At 47.6% G+C, this 15,211-nt stretch overlaps 1 protein-coding gene across 2 annotated transcripts in view; it reads left to right on the forward strand.

The window, feature by feature from the left end:
- Positions 1 to 15,211, forward strand: part of TLN2 (talin 2) — a 134,028-nt gene that overhangs the window by 98,688 nt on the left and 20,129 nt on the right. For both annotated transcript variants that reach the window (XM_055002171.1, XM_055002170.1), the window contains exons 39-48: positions 1,179 to 1,280; positions 2,386 to 2,556; positions 4,109 to 4,255; positions 5,344 to 5,445; positions 7,128 to 7,247; positions 8,809 to 8,955; positions 9,259 to 9,425; positions 10,369 to 10,552; positions 11,446 to 11,571; positions 14,710 to 14,826. In XM_055002171.1, coding sequence (XP_054858146.1) covers positions 1,179 to 1,280; positions 2,386 to 2,556; positions 4,109 to 4,255; positions 5,344 to 5,445; positions 7,128 to 7,247; positions 8,809 to 8,955; positions 9,259 to 9,425; positions 10,369 to 10,552; positions 11,446 to 11,571; positions 14,710 to 14,826 — 1,383 coding nt within the window. The remainder of the gene's footprint in view (positions 1 to 1,178; positions 1,281 to 2,385; positions 2,557 to 4,108; positions 4,256 to 5,343; positions 5,446 to 7,127; positions 7,248 to 8,808; positions 8,956 to 9,258; positions 9,426 to 10,368; positions 10,553 to 11,445; positions 11,572 to 14,709; positions 14,827 to 15,211) is intronic.

Below are 15,211 nucleotides of genomic sequence, written 5' to 3' on the forward strand. Positions count from 1 at the left end.
TTTTTAAAGTCTTCAATATTATCATTTGCCACAATTCATGTCTCGTGTTTCTTTATTTTAGATAGTTAAGCCCTGCCTTTCTGTTACATAGCCGAGGCACTAACCATTTCAGTTAAAACATCAACCAGCCCTCTATATTCAAAAAATAACCATTAACTAGTCTAACAGCAGCAGATGAAACAAGCAAGAAATTAGAGACCGAAAACCACTTAGGGGGATCATGCTCTGTATTTATATGGCACATTTCAAGCATTCAGAGCACTGCACATATTGCCTTAGTATTTCTTACAACAACCCTGGAAGATAGGTCTGTATTGTTATTCCCATGTTTTGGATGCTAGTCGGAGGTTGACAGAGTCAATGTTTGAATTAAGGTGACTTCACAGAGCAGTCTCGGGCACTTAAGTCCAGTCTAAGCCTACTGAAATCCATGGGCTTAGACAGGAATAACTTTGCATAGGATTGTATTGTTAGTGAGTTAACATCTGAGATAGGCTGTCCATTGGCAATTTCCAAGATCATCTTGAACTTAGGCAGATCATGAGAGGGAGGGCAGGAAGGGTTACATCTGTGCTTAGGTCTTGTGGCCCCTTCTTACATGCCCAGGGTAAGGCTGATCGCCACTTTGGGGTCAGGTAGCAATTTCCCCCAGGCCAGTTTGGCTAGGGATCCTGATGGTGTTTTCTCATCTTCTGGGTATGGAGCAGGGGTCACTGGGTGTGTGTGGGGGGGGGGTAGTTGTGAATTTCCAGCACTGTGCAGGGGGTTGGACTAGATGACCCTGGAGGTCCCTTCTAACCCTAGGATTCTATTATTCTACCCTACTACATCATGGCAGCTGTTAAGTGCCTCAGTGTATATGGAGATTAAATCAAATCAGAGGTGACTGCTGCTCCCCACCCCCCGTCACATCCTGGAAAGAAGTGTGAACCGAAAGGCTGTTGCATGGTGTTGGGGGGTGCTCCTACCAAGATTTAAGAAGATGCAGCAAGCGGCAGATGGCAAGGCAGAAGACGGGAAACCCTGACAAATTAAGTTATATACTCAACAGCTAGGCAAGGGCTCGGTTTCAGTAGCTCGTTGCCAACACTTTGGCTTTGGGGGGAGCCTTTAGTGTAATGCAGTGGCCTCTGTTTTGGGGTGGATGTAATGGGCGCGTTCATTTTGCTGCTTACCAGGCCTTGCAGGAACAGCTGACATCTGTCGTCCAAGAAATTGGGCATCTCATAGATCCCATCGCCACAGCGGCTCGGGGAGAAGCTGCTCAGCTCGGGCACAAGGTAGGAGACTGCAAAACCTGTATTGCGCCAGAACATCCGTTTGCCACGTGATGCTTTGATGCATGATTGTCGAAGGAATCCAGGGATTTTGGTGGAGAGGGGACGCTTGGTGTATACACAAGGATTTGATAAAGGGGTGTAATGAAAATGTGCAACCACTGGAGCAGATTTTGGGTGACAGAAGAGTAGGTGGACAGAGCTGAGGCTTGGGGCACGATCCAGTGGGAACTTCTCCTGTGCAGACCTCCCCGAAACAAAGAGGAGCAGCACAGCCACAATGAGTAAATACAGCTAGGTCCTTCCACCCGCTGCCTGGGACAGCTGATTGCGATTAAGATAGATCCTGAAACGGTAGAATCATTCTGTCATAGATGCCTCTTGCATATCTACCATGAACCTGGTCTCTGAGGGTATGGGAAGTTCTTTATTGCTGCAATGCCAGTAGGTTATCTGGCAAATGTTTACTTTCTCACTCCGCTGAGCCCGTGTCCTTGACTGCCAGCTGAAACTGGCTCGAAATGCATCCGACTTGAGAACCAAAGATAAGTTCATCGTTCTCACTGTCTACTCTAAAACAATGTCTCACTCCAACGCCCCCCCCCCCCCCCCCGTTAACAGTCCTCTTTCCCAAAGGTGGGAATATTCCCTATAACTAACATTGCTAGCCCCACATACGTCACTTCTGTCAATTCCACTGTCTATGCACCCTGTACTGAATGGATCTCTAATAAGGTTACTTCAACTGGAACACATTTGTGTTAACTGTGGAGGACGTGGGGGATCTAACTGCTAGGGACTGACACATTCTGGAAAACAAACTGGATTTTAAGATCCTTAAATTGCTCATGGAGTGATTGAGCAAAAACATAAAGAGTGGATACGAATGAGAGGAATTTACAGATGCCCCAATCCCAATGAGCTATCTGACTCTGTCCATTTGTGTGCTGCAGTGATCCTGTTCTCCCCCCCTCCCCATTACGTATGTAAAATGTTACGCTCCGCTGGTGGTGTTGAAGCCCAACCTTTGTGTCTAATAAGCCTCAGTTCCTCTTTGGCTTCAGAAACTGGGGTTGGATGCTTTCAGTTTCCCTCTTGACGGTCTTAGGTGACACAGCTAGCAAGCTATTTCGAACCACTGGTTCTGGCAGCTGTCGGGGTGGTCTCCAAACTGATGAATCACCAACAACAAATGACGTTATTGGACCAGACCAAGACACTGGCTGAATCCGCACTCCAGATGCTCTATGCAGCCAAGGAAGGAGGAGGGAATCCCAAGGTGTGTGACGGCCTCTGCTCCCACCCCTGCCCCCCACTCGCAGCAAGAAGCTGTGCAATCTCCTCTCCTAGAACGGAAAGCTAAACCAGAGAGCTTTGCTCGTTTAAAGCGGCCCCCTAGATTAACCAAGGTGTACATTGAACTTGCACACAAAATGTTTAGCTTTTAAATTCAGGCTGCAGTCCTATGCATAGTTACCTGTGTGTAAGCCCTGTTGAATGCGGTGGAGCTGACTTCAGAGTAAGCATGCATAGGCGGGTACCCTGTACCTTGCAGCCCTACTTGATGGGATGTATTCGTCTTTTAAAACTATTAGATAAATTTTATGACATGGTCTGTTCTCCGCTTCCAGTATTTTCAGTTTGCCAGAAAAAGCTTTCAGAGAAAGGAAGATGGCTTTCTGTATTGTGGGTCTAAAAATATGATCCTTGTGAGCAATTAAGCGGCGCGCTGACGGAGGATGAGAGGCTCGGGAGAGAGTCCTGGACGGCCCTTCGCCAGACGTGTGTAATTAAAATACAGCCCACAGTAATCATGGCTGCCTGATTAGGGTCTCCCGCAGCAAGCTGGTTTTGTTGAAGCGCCTGCTAAATTGCCCTTAAGAAGGACTAGATGTGTAGGCAGGAAATGAAGCCTGAATAGATTGGGCTGAGGCAGGGGGTGGGTTTCTTTTTTACTTAAGCAGTTACGAGCTGAAGAAAGAGTGCTGAGGGGGCTTCCCGAAAGCCCGTGCGTTGCTGACCCACATCGTCTGCTGCCCAGGGCTCCCCTTCTCAGAATAAGCTCTCACTCATAAGAAGGCTCAGTTAGTCTTTAAGGTGCCACGCGATTCTCTGGTTCTGTCGTGACAGGCTAAAAGGGGGTCTGCAGTGTCCCCCTGCTTCAGAGTGCCCAATGCTCAACAGTTGGACGTCATTTTATTTCCACTCTTGATTCTGCAGCTGTCATCTAGTCTGTTCTACGTCTGTCCTTGTTCCACATCTTCTTCTCCATCTGTCATCACGCAAAAAGCTCGGTTTGCTTTTTTTTTAACTACCAGAATCAACTTGGTAGGAACGCATTTGGAACATACGATGTTTTTATGGCTTCCTTTTACATCTTTAATCGTTTTTACTGCTATTTTTATTGGCTACTGTTTTACTTAATGTATTGGGATACGCTGATTGCTTATAGATTTAGTTTTTATTGGATTGGTGTTCATTATTTACGTGTTTTACATTTGAATTTTTATTGTTCCGTCTCTTGTTAGTTGCCTTGAGCAGTTGCTGGATCGGGAGGATACGAAACATCAAATAAATAGATAACAAAGCTGCCTGGTATGCAGTCAGACACACCGTTTAGGTCTAAGCAGAGAAAGTTTGCACCCTGAAATCTGTGTTAGCTGGCGATTGAACATGGGACCTTCTGCGTGCAGCAGGCATTCCGCACCTTCTGCGTGCAGCAGGCATTCCGCACCTTCTGCGTGCAGCAGGCATTCTGTCAGCTTCCCTCTCTGTGTTTTCATTGTTTCTGGGAGAATGACGTGGTCTGTTTCCCTGTCCACTCCTTTCAGGCTTCTCACACCCACGATGCCATCACGGAAGCTGCTCAGCTGATGAAGGAAGCTGTGGATGACATCATGGTGACCTTGAACGAAGCCGCCAGCGAAGTGGGGATGGTGGGGAACATGGTGGACTCCATAGCCGAGGCCATGAGCAAGGTCTGTGTCTCCCGCTTGGAATCCTTTCTGTTCACGCTCTTTTGTGCTTTATCGGCCTTGCAGGAATGCTCAAACGGGCTCATGGCTATCAAACAACTTTGCTCTCTCTGCTTACGTCAGCAAGTCTTTTCTCTGCCATCTTTGTGTTGTTATGATTGTGTAAAACCACAGTGAGGCAGGCACAAAGGGAGAACCACTATGTTTCCTTTTCTTGGGCACACAAGGGTGTGACAGAAGCCTGGGGAAACCAGCTTCTGTGCAGATATGTTGGTGGTGCTTGTACTTCTCTGTGGCTTCCTTTGGCTCTAAGAGCCCCACCTCACAACAAGCAAATGGCTTAAGCTTCCTATTTTCATGCATGCCTCAGGAGTCTTGCTCTCTGGAAAGGCCCCGGAGTCGCACCAAACGGTGCAGAAAGATATTATGCAGATAAGCTGTTTTATCATACCGTCCTTGGTGACTTGAGATGAGCTTTCTGGGTTCAGAACTTCCTTTGCATTTCTAGGCAGGGCAGCAGAAAGGCAAGGCAAGATGAGACGCTGTCTTGGGGGCCCTTCTCCTGCATCCCCCTCAGATGCTGTCAGTAGATAACATCAGAGTATCAAAATAATGTATTATATTGTTTAGTAGGTAGTATTTGGTGGTACGTTCATTAATGACCAGATAGGCTTCTGATCGGTAAGCCGAAGGTCAGCCAGGCACCACCTGGCTTACCCACTAATAATAATAATAACAACATTCGATTTAATAATAACAACGCCCACTCAGAGCGGTTTACAAAGTATGTTATCATTATCCCCACAACAAAACACCCTGTGAGGGCTCTGAGAGAGCTGTGACTCACCCAAGGCCACCCAGCTGGCTTCAAGCGGAGGAGTGGGGAATCAAACCTGGCTCTCCAGATTAGAGTCCAGCACTCTTAACCACTACACCAAACTGGCTCTCTAGCCTCCTTAGGCAATATGAGCTGATCTGTTGGATCCCTTGGAGCAGAATCCCCCCCCCCTTCCTTCCTTCATTGAGACTGTTCTCTGGACCTCTTGACTGAAGCGTTTCCTTGACCTTTCCTCCCTCCTTCTCTCTCCAAGCTGGATGAGGGCACACCGCCAGAGCCCAAGGGAACCTTTGTCGATTATCAGACCACCGTGGTCAAGTACTCGAAAGCCATTGCCGTCACAGCCCAAGAAATGGTGAGAGGAATTACCAGCGAGGTGCTTCGAGCCTCGTCTTGAGTGTATCGTTGCTGGTCAGAACAAGACCATCTCGACTGGATAGATTTATTTCTGTCTGCAGCGGCAGCTGGCCAGAGGCTCCTGGGAGATCCGTGAGCAGGGCGTACAGGGTCAGAGCCTCTCTTATTGCTTGCTCCAGCCTCTGGTATTCACAGAGATTGTGTCCCTGCCCATCGGGGTTCCACTGAGCTGTCGTGGTGGCTAAACTTCGGTGCCGTGGTGCTTACTCTTTTTATGATCAAGGAGTGATTGCTAGTAGTCAGGCTTTGGAGAGACTGTTGCTGACCACAGTTGGGCTCCTTCTGCTAGTTACTGGTTGGTGTGGGCTTGTTTAGTGGTTCAAGGCGGCAGCCCCGTGATCTCCGTGGTGCAGAGCTCCCAGTTTCCCGGGGCTGTCTTTCATACACTCACTTCAAATGTATGTTTCTTTAGACAAATGTGCTGTTTTTTAAGAGGGGTGGGTTAGATAAATTACTGGAGGAGAGGTCCGTCAGTGGTGATTAGTCATGATGTCTCAGTGTAAAGTTGCCAACTCTGGATTGGGAAATTCCTGGAGATTTGGGGGTTGGACCCTGGGGGAGGATCTCAGCCAGGCAGAATAAGAACATAAGCATAAGAACATAAGCAAAGCCATGTTGGATCAGGCCAGTGGCCCATCCAGTCCAACATTCTGTCACACACAGTGGCTAGAAATCCAGTGCCATCTAAAGGACTGTCAGTGAGGCCAGGACACCAGAAGCCCTCCCACTGCCTTCCTTCCAGCACCAAGACAACAGAGCACCACCTCCCCACAAAGAGAATACCATCTATCTCCTGTGGCTAATAGCCACTGATGGACCTCTGCTCCATATATTTGTCCAGTCCCCTCTTGAAGCTGGCAATGCTTGTAGCTGCCACCACCTCCTGTGGCAACGAATTCCATGTGTTTATCACCCTTTGTGTAAAGTAGTATTTTCTTCTATCTGAATGCCAGAGACCACCTTCCAAAGGTGCCATTTTCTCCAGGGGAACTGATCTCTGAGCAGAACCACAAGTGACAAAAGGCACAGATTGGACACTTGTCAGCTTCCCTCAAGTTTTGATGGGAAATGTAGGCAGCTTGGCGGAATGTTGGACAAGTGACAGTTGAAAAGTCCATTGGACAGCAGTCGGAGAGCCAAGCTGCAAGACCAGGATGCCTACATTTCCCATCAAAACTTGAGGGAAGCAGACAAGTGTCCAATCTGTGCCTTTTGTCACTTGTGGTTCTGCTCTGAGTCACCTGGAGATTAGTAGAAATTCCGGGAGATCTCCAGCCGCCACACGGAGGCCGACAACCCTATCTCAGTGGAACATTCATGTTCAAAGGCCATGTGCCTCTGAATACTGGTTGCTAGGGGCAACAATAGAGAGAGGCTTTGGCCTTGTGTCCTGCTCTTGGGCTTATTGGGGTTGGCTGCTGTGGGAAACAGGATGGGGGACTAGGTCGGCCATCGTGGTTCTGCTCTGACAGACCTCTTCTGACAGACTTGGCTGGGTTTTCTTTGAGCATTTTGTGTCCCAGCTGAAGCCAAGGATGGCTGAAGTGCTGCCTCCCAAACCTACCCAGTGCTATGTGTCTGTTAATGCATACATCACCTTCTCTTCCTTGCCCTCTTCAGATGACCAAGTCGGTTACCAATCCAGAAGAGCTCGGAGGGCTCGCTTCACAAATGACCACCGACTACGGGCATTTGGCGTTCCAGGGGCGGATGGCCGCTGCCACCGCGGAGCCGGAGGAGGTCTGCAATTCTTGGGCTTCTTTGGAGCGAATGAACATTCAGTTGTGTTTTGTGTGGACATCTGCCTCTTAAAATAAGACCTGCACAGTGTAGCAATTCCGCAATCTGGTGTCTGATGTGACACCGTTTAGAAATTAGGCTTTCTATTTTTCTTTACATTTCAGAGTAACAAAACATGAATGCTGGGAAAGAATGTGCTGTTTGTATTTCCATGCAAACCATGATAGAGGTCAGCAAGTGGAAATCAAGGAGCCAAATAATGGCCCTGGAGAGAAATCTGGCCAGCTTCAAGCTGCTAATCAGAATAATACAATCCAGGGAAGAAGCGTGCCTCTGCCTTTAGGGGGGAAAGCTGGCCGCTTGGGGTCAGGCGGGAGATCTTAGCCCAGCACTGTCATCTCCCCCCTTGCTGAAACTAGCCTTCCGTCTGTTATTTCTGCCCAGCTTGTTGGGTGATGATTTTTGTCATCTCAAAATCCTTACTTTAGTTATTATAATCTTTATGTTTGGATTTAGTTCAAGAAATTTGTGAAAAGTTTATTTTAGCTGTCATAAACGTGCCCCTGTGAAAGTGAGATACATATTTAATTAGTAGTTCGCTTCCAGCTTATGGTGACCCTATGAACTAATGACCTCCAAAACATTCATTGATGGTCTTGCTCAGGTCTTGCAAACGGAAGGCTGTGGCTTCCTCTATTGAGTCAATCCTTTATTGACTCAGTATCCTTATTATTCCTTTATTAAGTCAATCCAGCTCACATTGGGTCTTTTCTTACTGCCTTCAATTTTTCCTAGCATTATTGTCTTTTCCTGTGAAATTAATACTGCCACTACTTTGGCACACTGGAAAAGTAGAAATAGTTCCATAGACAGGAAACTTGCCTGTAGCAAAAGCACCTTTTGGTACTCTTTGCTGATTTAATAGTAATTGATCTTAACGTTTTTAAAAGCTTTCAGTGATCAAGGCACTCCATGTTGTCGTAGTAATCCTCATAACAGCTCTGTGAGGCAGACTGGTGGTATTGTTCTCATGTGGCCGTCAGGGAGAGCAGGGCAGGAGTAGGGGGCTTGCTAAAGGCCCCCTCTGGAATTTATGGTGAAGATTCAAACCAGCAACTTCTTGGTCCGTATTTCTGACTCCTAGCTGATAACCCTGAGCCATTTCTGGAGGGGATGGCTTCTATCTTGCCACTCCAGTCAGCCAAGTCTGAAATCTACCGGCAGTCTGAGGAGACTGCTTCCCAAAGGGACTGGCTTTTCCTCCGGCTGAAGAGCTATTTTTGTTGGAGAGGCTGGAGGAAGGCTTTGAATTTGGCCGAGTGGAGAGAATAATCAGATACAAGCCAGAGTCGTGCTGCTTTGTCCTGAGCTCTGCTCCCAGCCGAATTCTGTCCATTCCTCACCTAATGAGGTCAGCCTGGGGCAGGGAGTCCGGTGGATCTGTTTCAGGACAGGGAAAGAAGCAGCGTGTCTGAATGTATTTGCAAAATGAGCCATGCTGTTGCAACAAGTAACTTGGGATGTGATGTTTTGTCCCCCTACCCACCGCTTGGCTCTCCAGATAGGCTTCCAGATCAAGACCCGAGTCCAGGAACTGGGGCACAGCTGCATCTTTTTGGTCCAGAAGGCTGGTGCTTTGCAGATCTGCCCCACGGACGGTTACACGAAAAGGGAGTTGATCGAATGTGCTCGTGCGGTCAGCGAAAAGGTAAGGCGCCCTGTGTACGTCACGCAAGACCCCTGTTGTTAATTCTTTTGCCAGGCTGCTCAGATGGGGACTACGAAGCGGTGCAGCTGAGACCCAGGCATCCTGTCTTGTTTCGTTCTTTGTGTGGATTGTGCTTGCATCTGGATCCAAGGCCACAACTCTTCATCCAGCTGTTTTGTGCTGCCTCTTAAATATTTGAAACTGGTTCTTGTCTCTCTGCATAATAACTTCCTTGCTGTAATGGGACTCTCCAGAGACAGCGACCCGCCGGGTTTCGTCACAGCCTCGTGGCCTCTTTTGCAGGTGTCCGTAGTGCTCTCCGCCCTTCAGGCCGGGAACAAAGGCACGCAGGCCTGCATCACCGCCGCTAGCGCCGTGTCGGGGATCATCGCAGACTTGGACACCACCATCATGTTTGCCACGGCCGGAACACTGAATGCTGAAAATAACGAGTCCTTTGCTGACCACAGGTTGGTGCTTGTCAGAGAAGGAGGGAAGGCAAGGCTGGGCAGAGGCAAAATTAAGCCGTGGGCTGCCTGCTGGAGTGGTGTTGGTGTTGTGAACTTTGCCTTTGGGGAGCAGTTTGGAGCTCCTTAGCCACTTCCTCCCTGGTGCATCCAGCCTGGGTGCCTTATGAAGAGGAAATGGATGTGGAGGGCAAAAAAGTTGACTCTGAGGTCCTGGACAATTCTCTGTTGGGTGGTTCTGTCCGTGGAGAGGTGGTACCCTGGTTGTGCCAGAAGGGACGATGAGGGAGTCTCGAAGCGATTTAGGGCTCTAACAGATGAAGATCTGGCGTCCCCTCCAGTTCAGAAAATGCAAAATTGCTGTGCAAGGAAGGGCAAGGGGTTTTTTAAATAGCAACATCCTCTTGGTTTCACCGTTAGAATTTTGGTGGCTTTAGCATGGAATTCTGTCTGCAGGTGTGCCACAGCCATGCAAGTTCCTCTCTCTCTCTCTCTCTCTCTCTCTCTCTCTCTCTCTCTTGAGAGAGAGAGAGAGAGAGAGAGAGATCAGCCACTTCTCCTCTCCACCCCAGCTGCCTTTATTGTCGATCCCCACCTCTGCAGCCATCTGATTCTTGTGCTGCTTTTATCGGTGGCTTCATCATGCCTGCCTTGGCTTTTCTCTCTCTGAATGCAAGGCCTTGTGTAGCCTTCTGTGGTGGTAACACCCCGTTCCCTTCTAAAGAGAAGCATCTGCAAGTGAACTACTTTGTGCTCAAAGAATAAAACTCTCCTCTCCAAACTTGACTGGCCTGGTGTTGAGTGCTGCTGCACAAAAGCAAAAGCAGTCATGGAGTCCTGGAGAGCAGGTCTCGGTCGCTGTTAACTTTGCAGCAGTGCTGAATACCAGTTGATACACCTTTCCCCTCTCCTCTTCCTCTTACCTGCCCTCAAATTTTTTCCCCAGGGAAAATATTCTAAAGACAGCAAAAGCTTTGGTGGAAGACACAAAGCTCTTGGTATCTGGGGCTGCCTCAAGCCAGGACAAGTTGGCGCAAGCAGCCCAGTCGTCGGCCAGCACCATCACTCAGCTAGCAGAGGTGGTGAAGCTGGGAGCCGCCAGCTTAGGGTCTGATGACCCTGAAACACAGGTGAGACTGGGAAGACCAGCTTGGTTCACTGTTGGCAGTTTCCGATCCACCAGGACATGTTATCTTTGTTTGACCTGAGGGTGGCGAACAGGGCCAGTGCCAGGGTTTCTGGCACCCGCGGCTGCCCCTATGCGCACGCGCACCCCGGACTGCGTGATGGCTGGGACAGCGTGCGGAGGCTGCCCGCACTCCCAGTTGGGTGCAGCAGGTGGCTGGAGAGGTTCCACGTGCCACTCCAGACGCCTGCCATGCGTGTGTTGGTGGCAGTGGCGGCGGCGCAGGGCTGGCCGGCTGCAGCAGCTGCGGGCCAGGCATGCCAGCTCCATGGCGCGCGCCTCCACCCCTGGCGCCCCCTTCAGCGTCTCAGCGCCCGCAGTGCCCGCCTCACCACCTCAATGGTGGCGCCAGCCCTGGTGGCGAAGTTTTAACCTGCCTTCCAAGGAGGATGATTACAGCCAGAGGCAACTTGGCTGGAATTCATTGTTCATCATTTCAGCATCATTTGAGCAAGGTGGTTTGCAAGAAGTACACTGTCCCCACATTTGAATTTGTACTGCGTTGATTGCACGTTTAGTGCTTCAGTGGTTAGCCTGCTTGCCACTCCTATAGGCAGCTGGTGGAACGCAGGGTTGCCGTCTGAAATGGCCTCCCTGCGGCATGTTCTCCCCAGCTCCACCTGTAGCAACGAGTGATACAGAATGGGTGTACTGACGTCATGAACTCGGTTAAGCTGCTTTGAGTCCCATGGGGAAAAAAGCAAGGTATTGCTAAGTAAATGAGTATTAAATGAATAAATACGTTACGTAAGATGTCCACCCACCTGTGCCTCATCTCTTTCCAAAGCTTGGGGGGCCATTGAGCTAACTCGGTGCTCTGGTTTCCCATCCTGTCAGGTCGTGCTGATCAACGCCATTAAGGATGTTGCGAAAGCTTTGTCCGATCTCATCGGGGCCACCAAAGGAGCCGCCAGCAAGCCAGCAGACGACCCGTCCATGTACCAGCTCAAGGGAGCCGCCAAGGTAGAGAATGTCTTTGCTTCCCAGTTGCAAGCTCTGTGGTGGTGGAGGGGTAATCTAAGCATCTTGGAAAGGAGTCCAAGAGTACGGCTCTCCTCCACACTCCACCCTGCGAATCTCCAGTCTCCGTATCTCCAGCTCCCAAATTTGTTACTTATGCAAGTTCAGCTGTCAGGCTTTTCAAAAAGTCTGTAAAACATATTGTGTATCTTTTTTTTTATTGTATATTTTTTGTGCATTTCCTTCGAAACATCCTTATTCCCGTACATATATACCCATTGCCCAACCCCTCCCCATAAGTTCATATACAGTTTCTATATCTTCGGCAGAAGTCCCTTGTAAGAATCATTCTTCTATTTATCTTGTTTCTTCACATCCGGATAAGAGGAGTTAGTCTCTGAGTCCTCTCCTTCTTCTATTCCTCCTTGATTCTCCTTCCTCTTCCTCCTCACTTAATTCATCGCCGAAGATATTGTATCCTATAGCCGGGGAGGGTTGAGAGTTTTAGTGTATTTTGGATGACTATTTCCCATTCAAGTTATTCATCTGTATTTCCATACCCTTATCCCTCCCGCCCTCCCTTTAGCTACTCATCCTTTCTAGCCAGGGGCACAAGCTTAGGAGCTTCCACCGAACGTCCCGTTGTTGACCCTCCATGACCCATTTTAAATATAAATGCCATTTTTCCTTAATCTTTCCTATTCTTAATTCCCATGACTCATCCTGATTAATTATGGCTATAATGTCTGATTGAATGTATTCAAATAAATAATCCTGCCAGTTTAGTTCCGTCCACTTAGTTTTGTCTTTCCAACCAAATGCTATTACTGCTTTACCGGCTAGCACCATTGCTTTAAATAAGTCCTGTCCTTCTTTTCTGATATCTTTATGACCTAAAGTACTACCTAACATCAATTCTACGTCTATCTTTGGTCTTATTGCGAAGAACTTATAAAGTTGCTCTGTTACCTTCTCCCAAAAAGCTTTAACTTCTGCACACTCCCACCACATATGGGAGTACCATCCTTTCCCGTTTCTGCAGTGCCAACAGTTTGAACTTAGTCTTGAGAACATATTAGCTAATATAGCCAGGGTTCTATACCACTTCGTGTAGAATTTCAATTCCAGCTCTCTGAATTTATGCACTTTTATCTCCTGTATACCTTTTATAATTCTGTCAACCCTTCTATCCGCTAGACTAATTTCTACGCTCCACTTCCCCTGAAGGAGGGTTCTTGTCCGATCTTTATCAGACATCATCCTTCTATATATCTTGCCTGCTAATCCTCTTTTTGTGTTTATCATCACCTTTAATAACTCCTCCATTGGTTCCCCCGCCGTCAGAGTCCTATTTTCAATTATCTTTTTAAGTCTATTATGTAGACCTATTAGCTTCAACCAATATTGCCTTCCTATTTCATCATGTAATGTTTGTAATGGTTTAAGTGACTGCCCACATAGTATATCTTGCAATCTAGTGTACCCTTTCTGTTTAAGTAATCTCCACCATTTCTCATCTTCCTCCTCCTCATCCAATGCCTCTAATAATACTTGTTTAGATACTCCCTTTAACCATTTCGGTTGCCATTTCCTCCAAATCATTAATGCTGTTTTTCTCGGTCCCGGTTCTAACATACTGTATTTAAACTTTCCTCCTGTAAATACTCCAAATCTTCCAACCCCTTTATTTGCCTCATTCTCGATTCTAACCCATTTTTGTTCACTTCTCTCCCCTATTTCCATTAATGTTTTTATTTGAAATGCTTCATAATAATTTCCCAGTTCTGGGACACCCCATCCCATGTCAGATCTATGAGCATATATGAAATATCTAGAAACCCTACTTTTTTTACTGCCAAAGACCCATTCTTTTATTCTCGCATTCCAACTGTTAATTTTTTGTCTATTGATTTCTAAAGGTATCGTTTGAAACAAATATAATAACTTTGGGGTCCAGAACATTTTCACTATATTAATCCTAGCTGTTATGTTTAATGTCTTCTTGCCCCACCTCCTCATTTCTTTCAATATTGTGTTCCACGTCCGATTATAATTCCTCTCTACCTTGTGTATCTGAGCTTTTCCCAGAGACTCTCTAAAGCAGATGTGAAAACCAGAGGCGGCATTGCCATTCTTTTCTAGTGAAAACAGTAGCCTTCGTGGTTCAGAGGAGAATAGCCTCTGTGGTCTGGGAAGTGGCACCTGGAAGACTGACAACTTATTCCAGTGTGATTGTGAACTGGAGCCCACTTCGTCAGGTGCATGTCAGGAATCTTGGCTACGCATTATAATCACGATGGGTGGCCATGTTATTCTGTCTGGGGCAGTAAAAAAGAGCAAGTCCAGTAGTACCTATAAGACTAACAAAATTTGTGGTAGGGTCTGAGTTTTCGTGAGTCACAGCTCACTTCTTCAGATGCCAAGATACCACATTTTAGGTGCCAATGCATACCAATGCATGTTAAGAATTGACTTGGATTGAACCAGCAGTTAAAAGGATTGGCTCGTGAAGAAGCAATGTGAAACGGGTTGTTTTAAGGTCTGGCGCACCTGTTGCTAAATTCTCTGGAGCTCTTCTCCCCATGGACTCTTCTTGATGGGCTTCTGCTTAAGGAAAGAACAAAAAATGGACTTATAATATGAATTTTTCTATGAACTTTGATACTTACCTTTCGACAAGCATTGGCTTGGATTGAATTTGGATTAATCGTGGTACTGACCAATTTAGAGAAATTTACAATTCGGGGTATTTTAAAATTACAAGGAATAGATATATGAGATTCTTTGATGTATATGATATGTTTCATGAATTTGTGTACACTTTTTGCACTTGCACTTTAAAAACTTTAAAAATTAAAAATTAATAAAATGTACCTGGGTCTCTTAGGACCTTGTGTCCCCTTGGGTTCTGCCCTGTATCATGCACCTGATGAAGCACACTTAGAATACGGCATGGTTAAATTACATATTATTTTAAAATGAGACGGAGGTGGAAAGGGGGAAAAGATGACTGCGTTCAACCCGTTTGTCTCGCTATCCGTGCCTGGTCAGCTTTGGGGTCTGATCCGGATGTGCCTTTTGCTGTCTGGGGAAGCCCTGGCAGCGAAGCCCCTTCTCCTCCTTTGACTTGTGCCTCTCCAGGTGATGGTGACGAACGTCACGTCCCTTCTGAAGACGGTGAAAGCCGTAGAAGATGAAGCCACGCGAGGGACGAGAGCTCTCGAAGCCACGATCGAGTACATCAAGCAGGAGCTTGCGGTAAAAGTGGCCTCCTTGTGCTGCCCAAGTGTGCAGAGTAGGCTAAGCAGAGCCTGGCCCTGGGAGCCCTCCTTGGCCACTGAGGTCGGAGGGCTGACTTGGTTCTACGGGTGAAGCTCGGCAGGCCTGGTACCCAGTGGGAGCTGGGGCACAATCATGCTTGAGAAAATGACCTGGCATCCAGACCGGTCCCCTGTCAAATCTCACCTCTGCTGCAAACTCAGAATTGGGGAGTCATAATACTGACCTGTATGGAGCCCCGTGGCGCAGAGTGGTAAGCTGCAGTACTGCAGTCCAAGCTCTGCTCACGACCTGAGTTCAATCCCAGCAGAAGCTGGGTTCAGGTAGTCGGCTCAAGGTTGACTCAGCCTTCCATCCTTCCGAG

The sequence above is a fragment of the Eublepharis macularius genome, chromosome 18 (assembly GCF_028583425.1).
Source record: "Eublepharis macularius isolate TG4126 chromosome 18, MPM_Emac_v1.0, whole genome shotgun sequence".
In the NCBI taxonomy this organism is placed as follows: domain Eukaryota; kingdom Metazoa; phylum Chordata; class Lepidosauria; order Squamata; family Eublepharidae; genus Eublepharis; species Eublepharis macularius.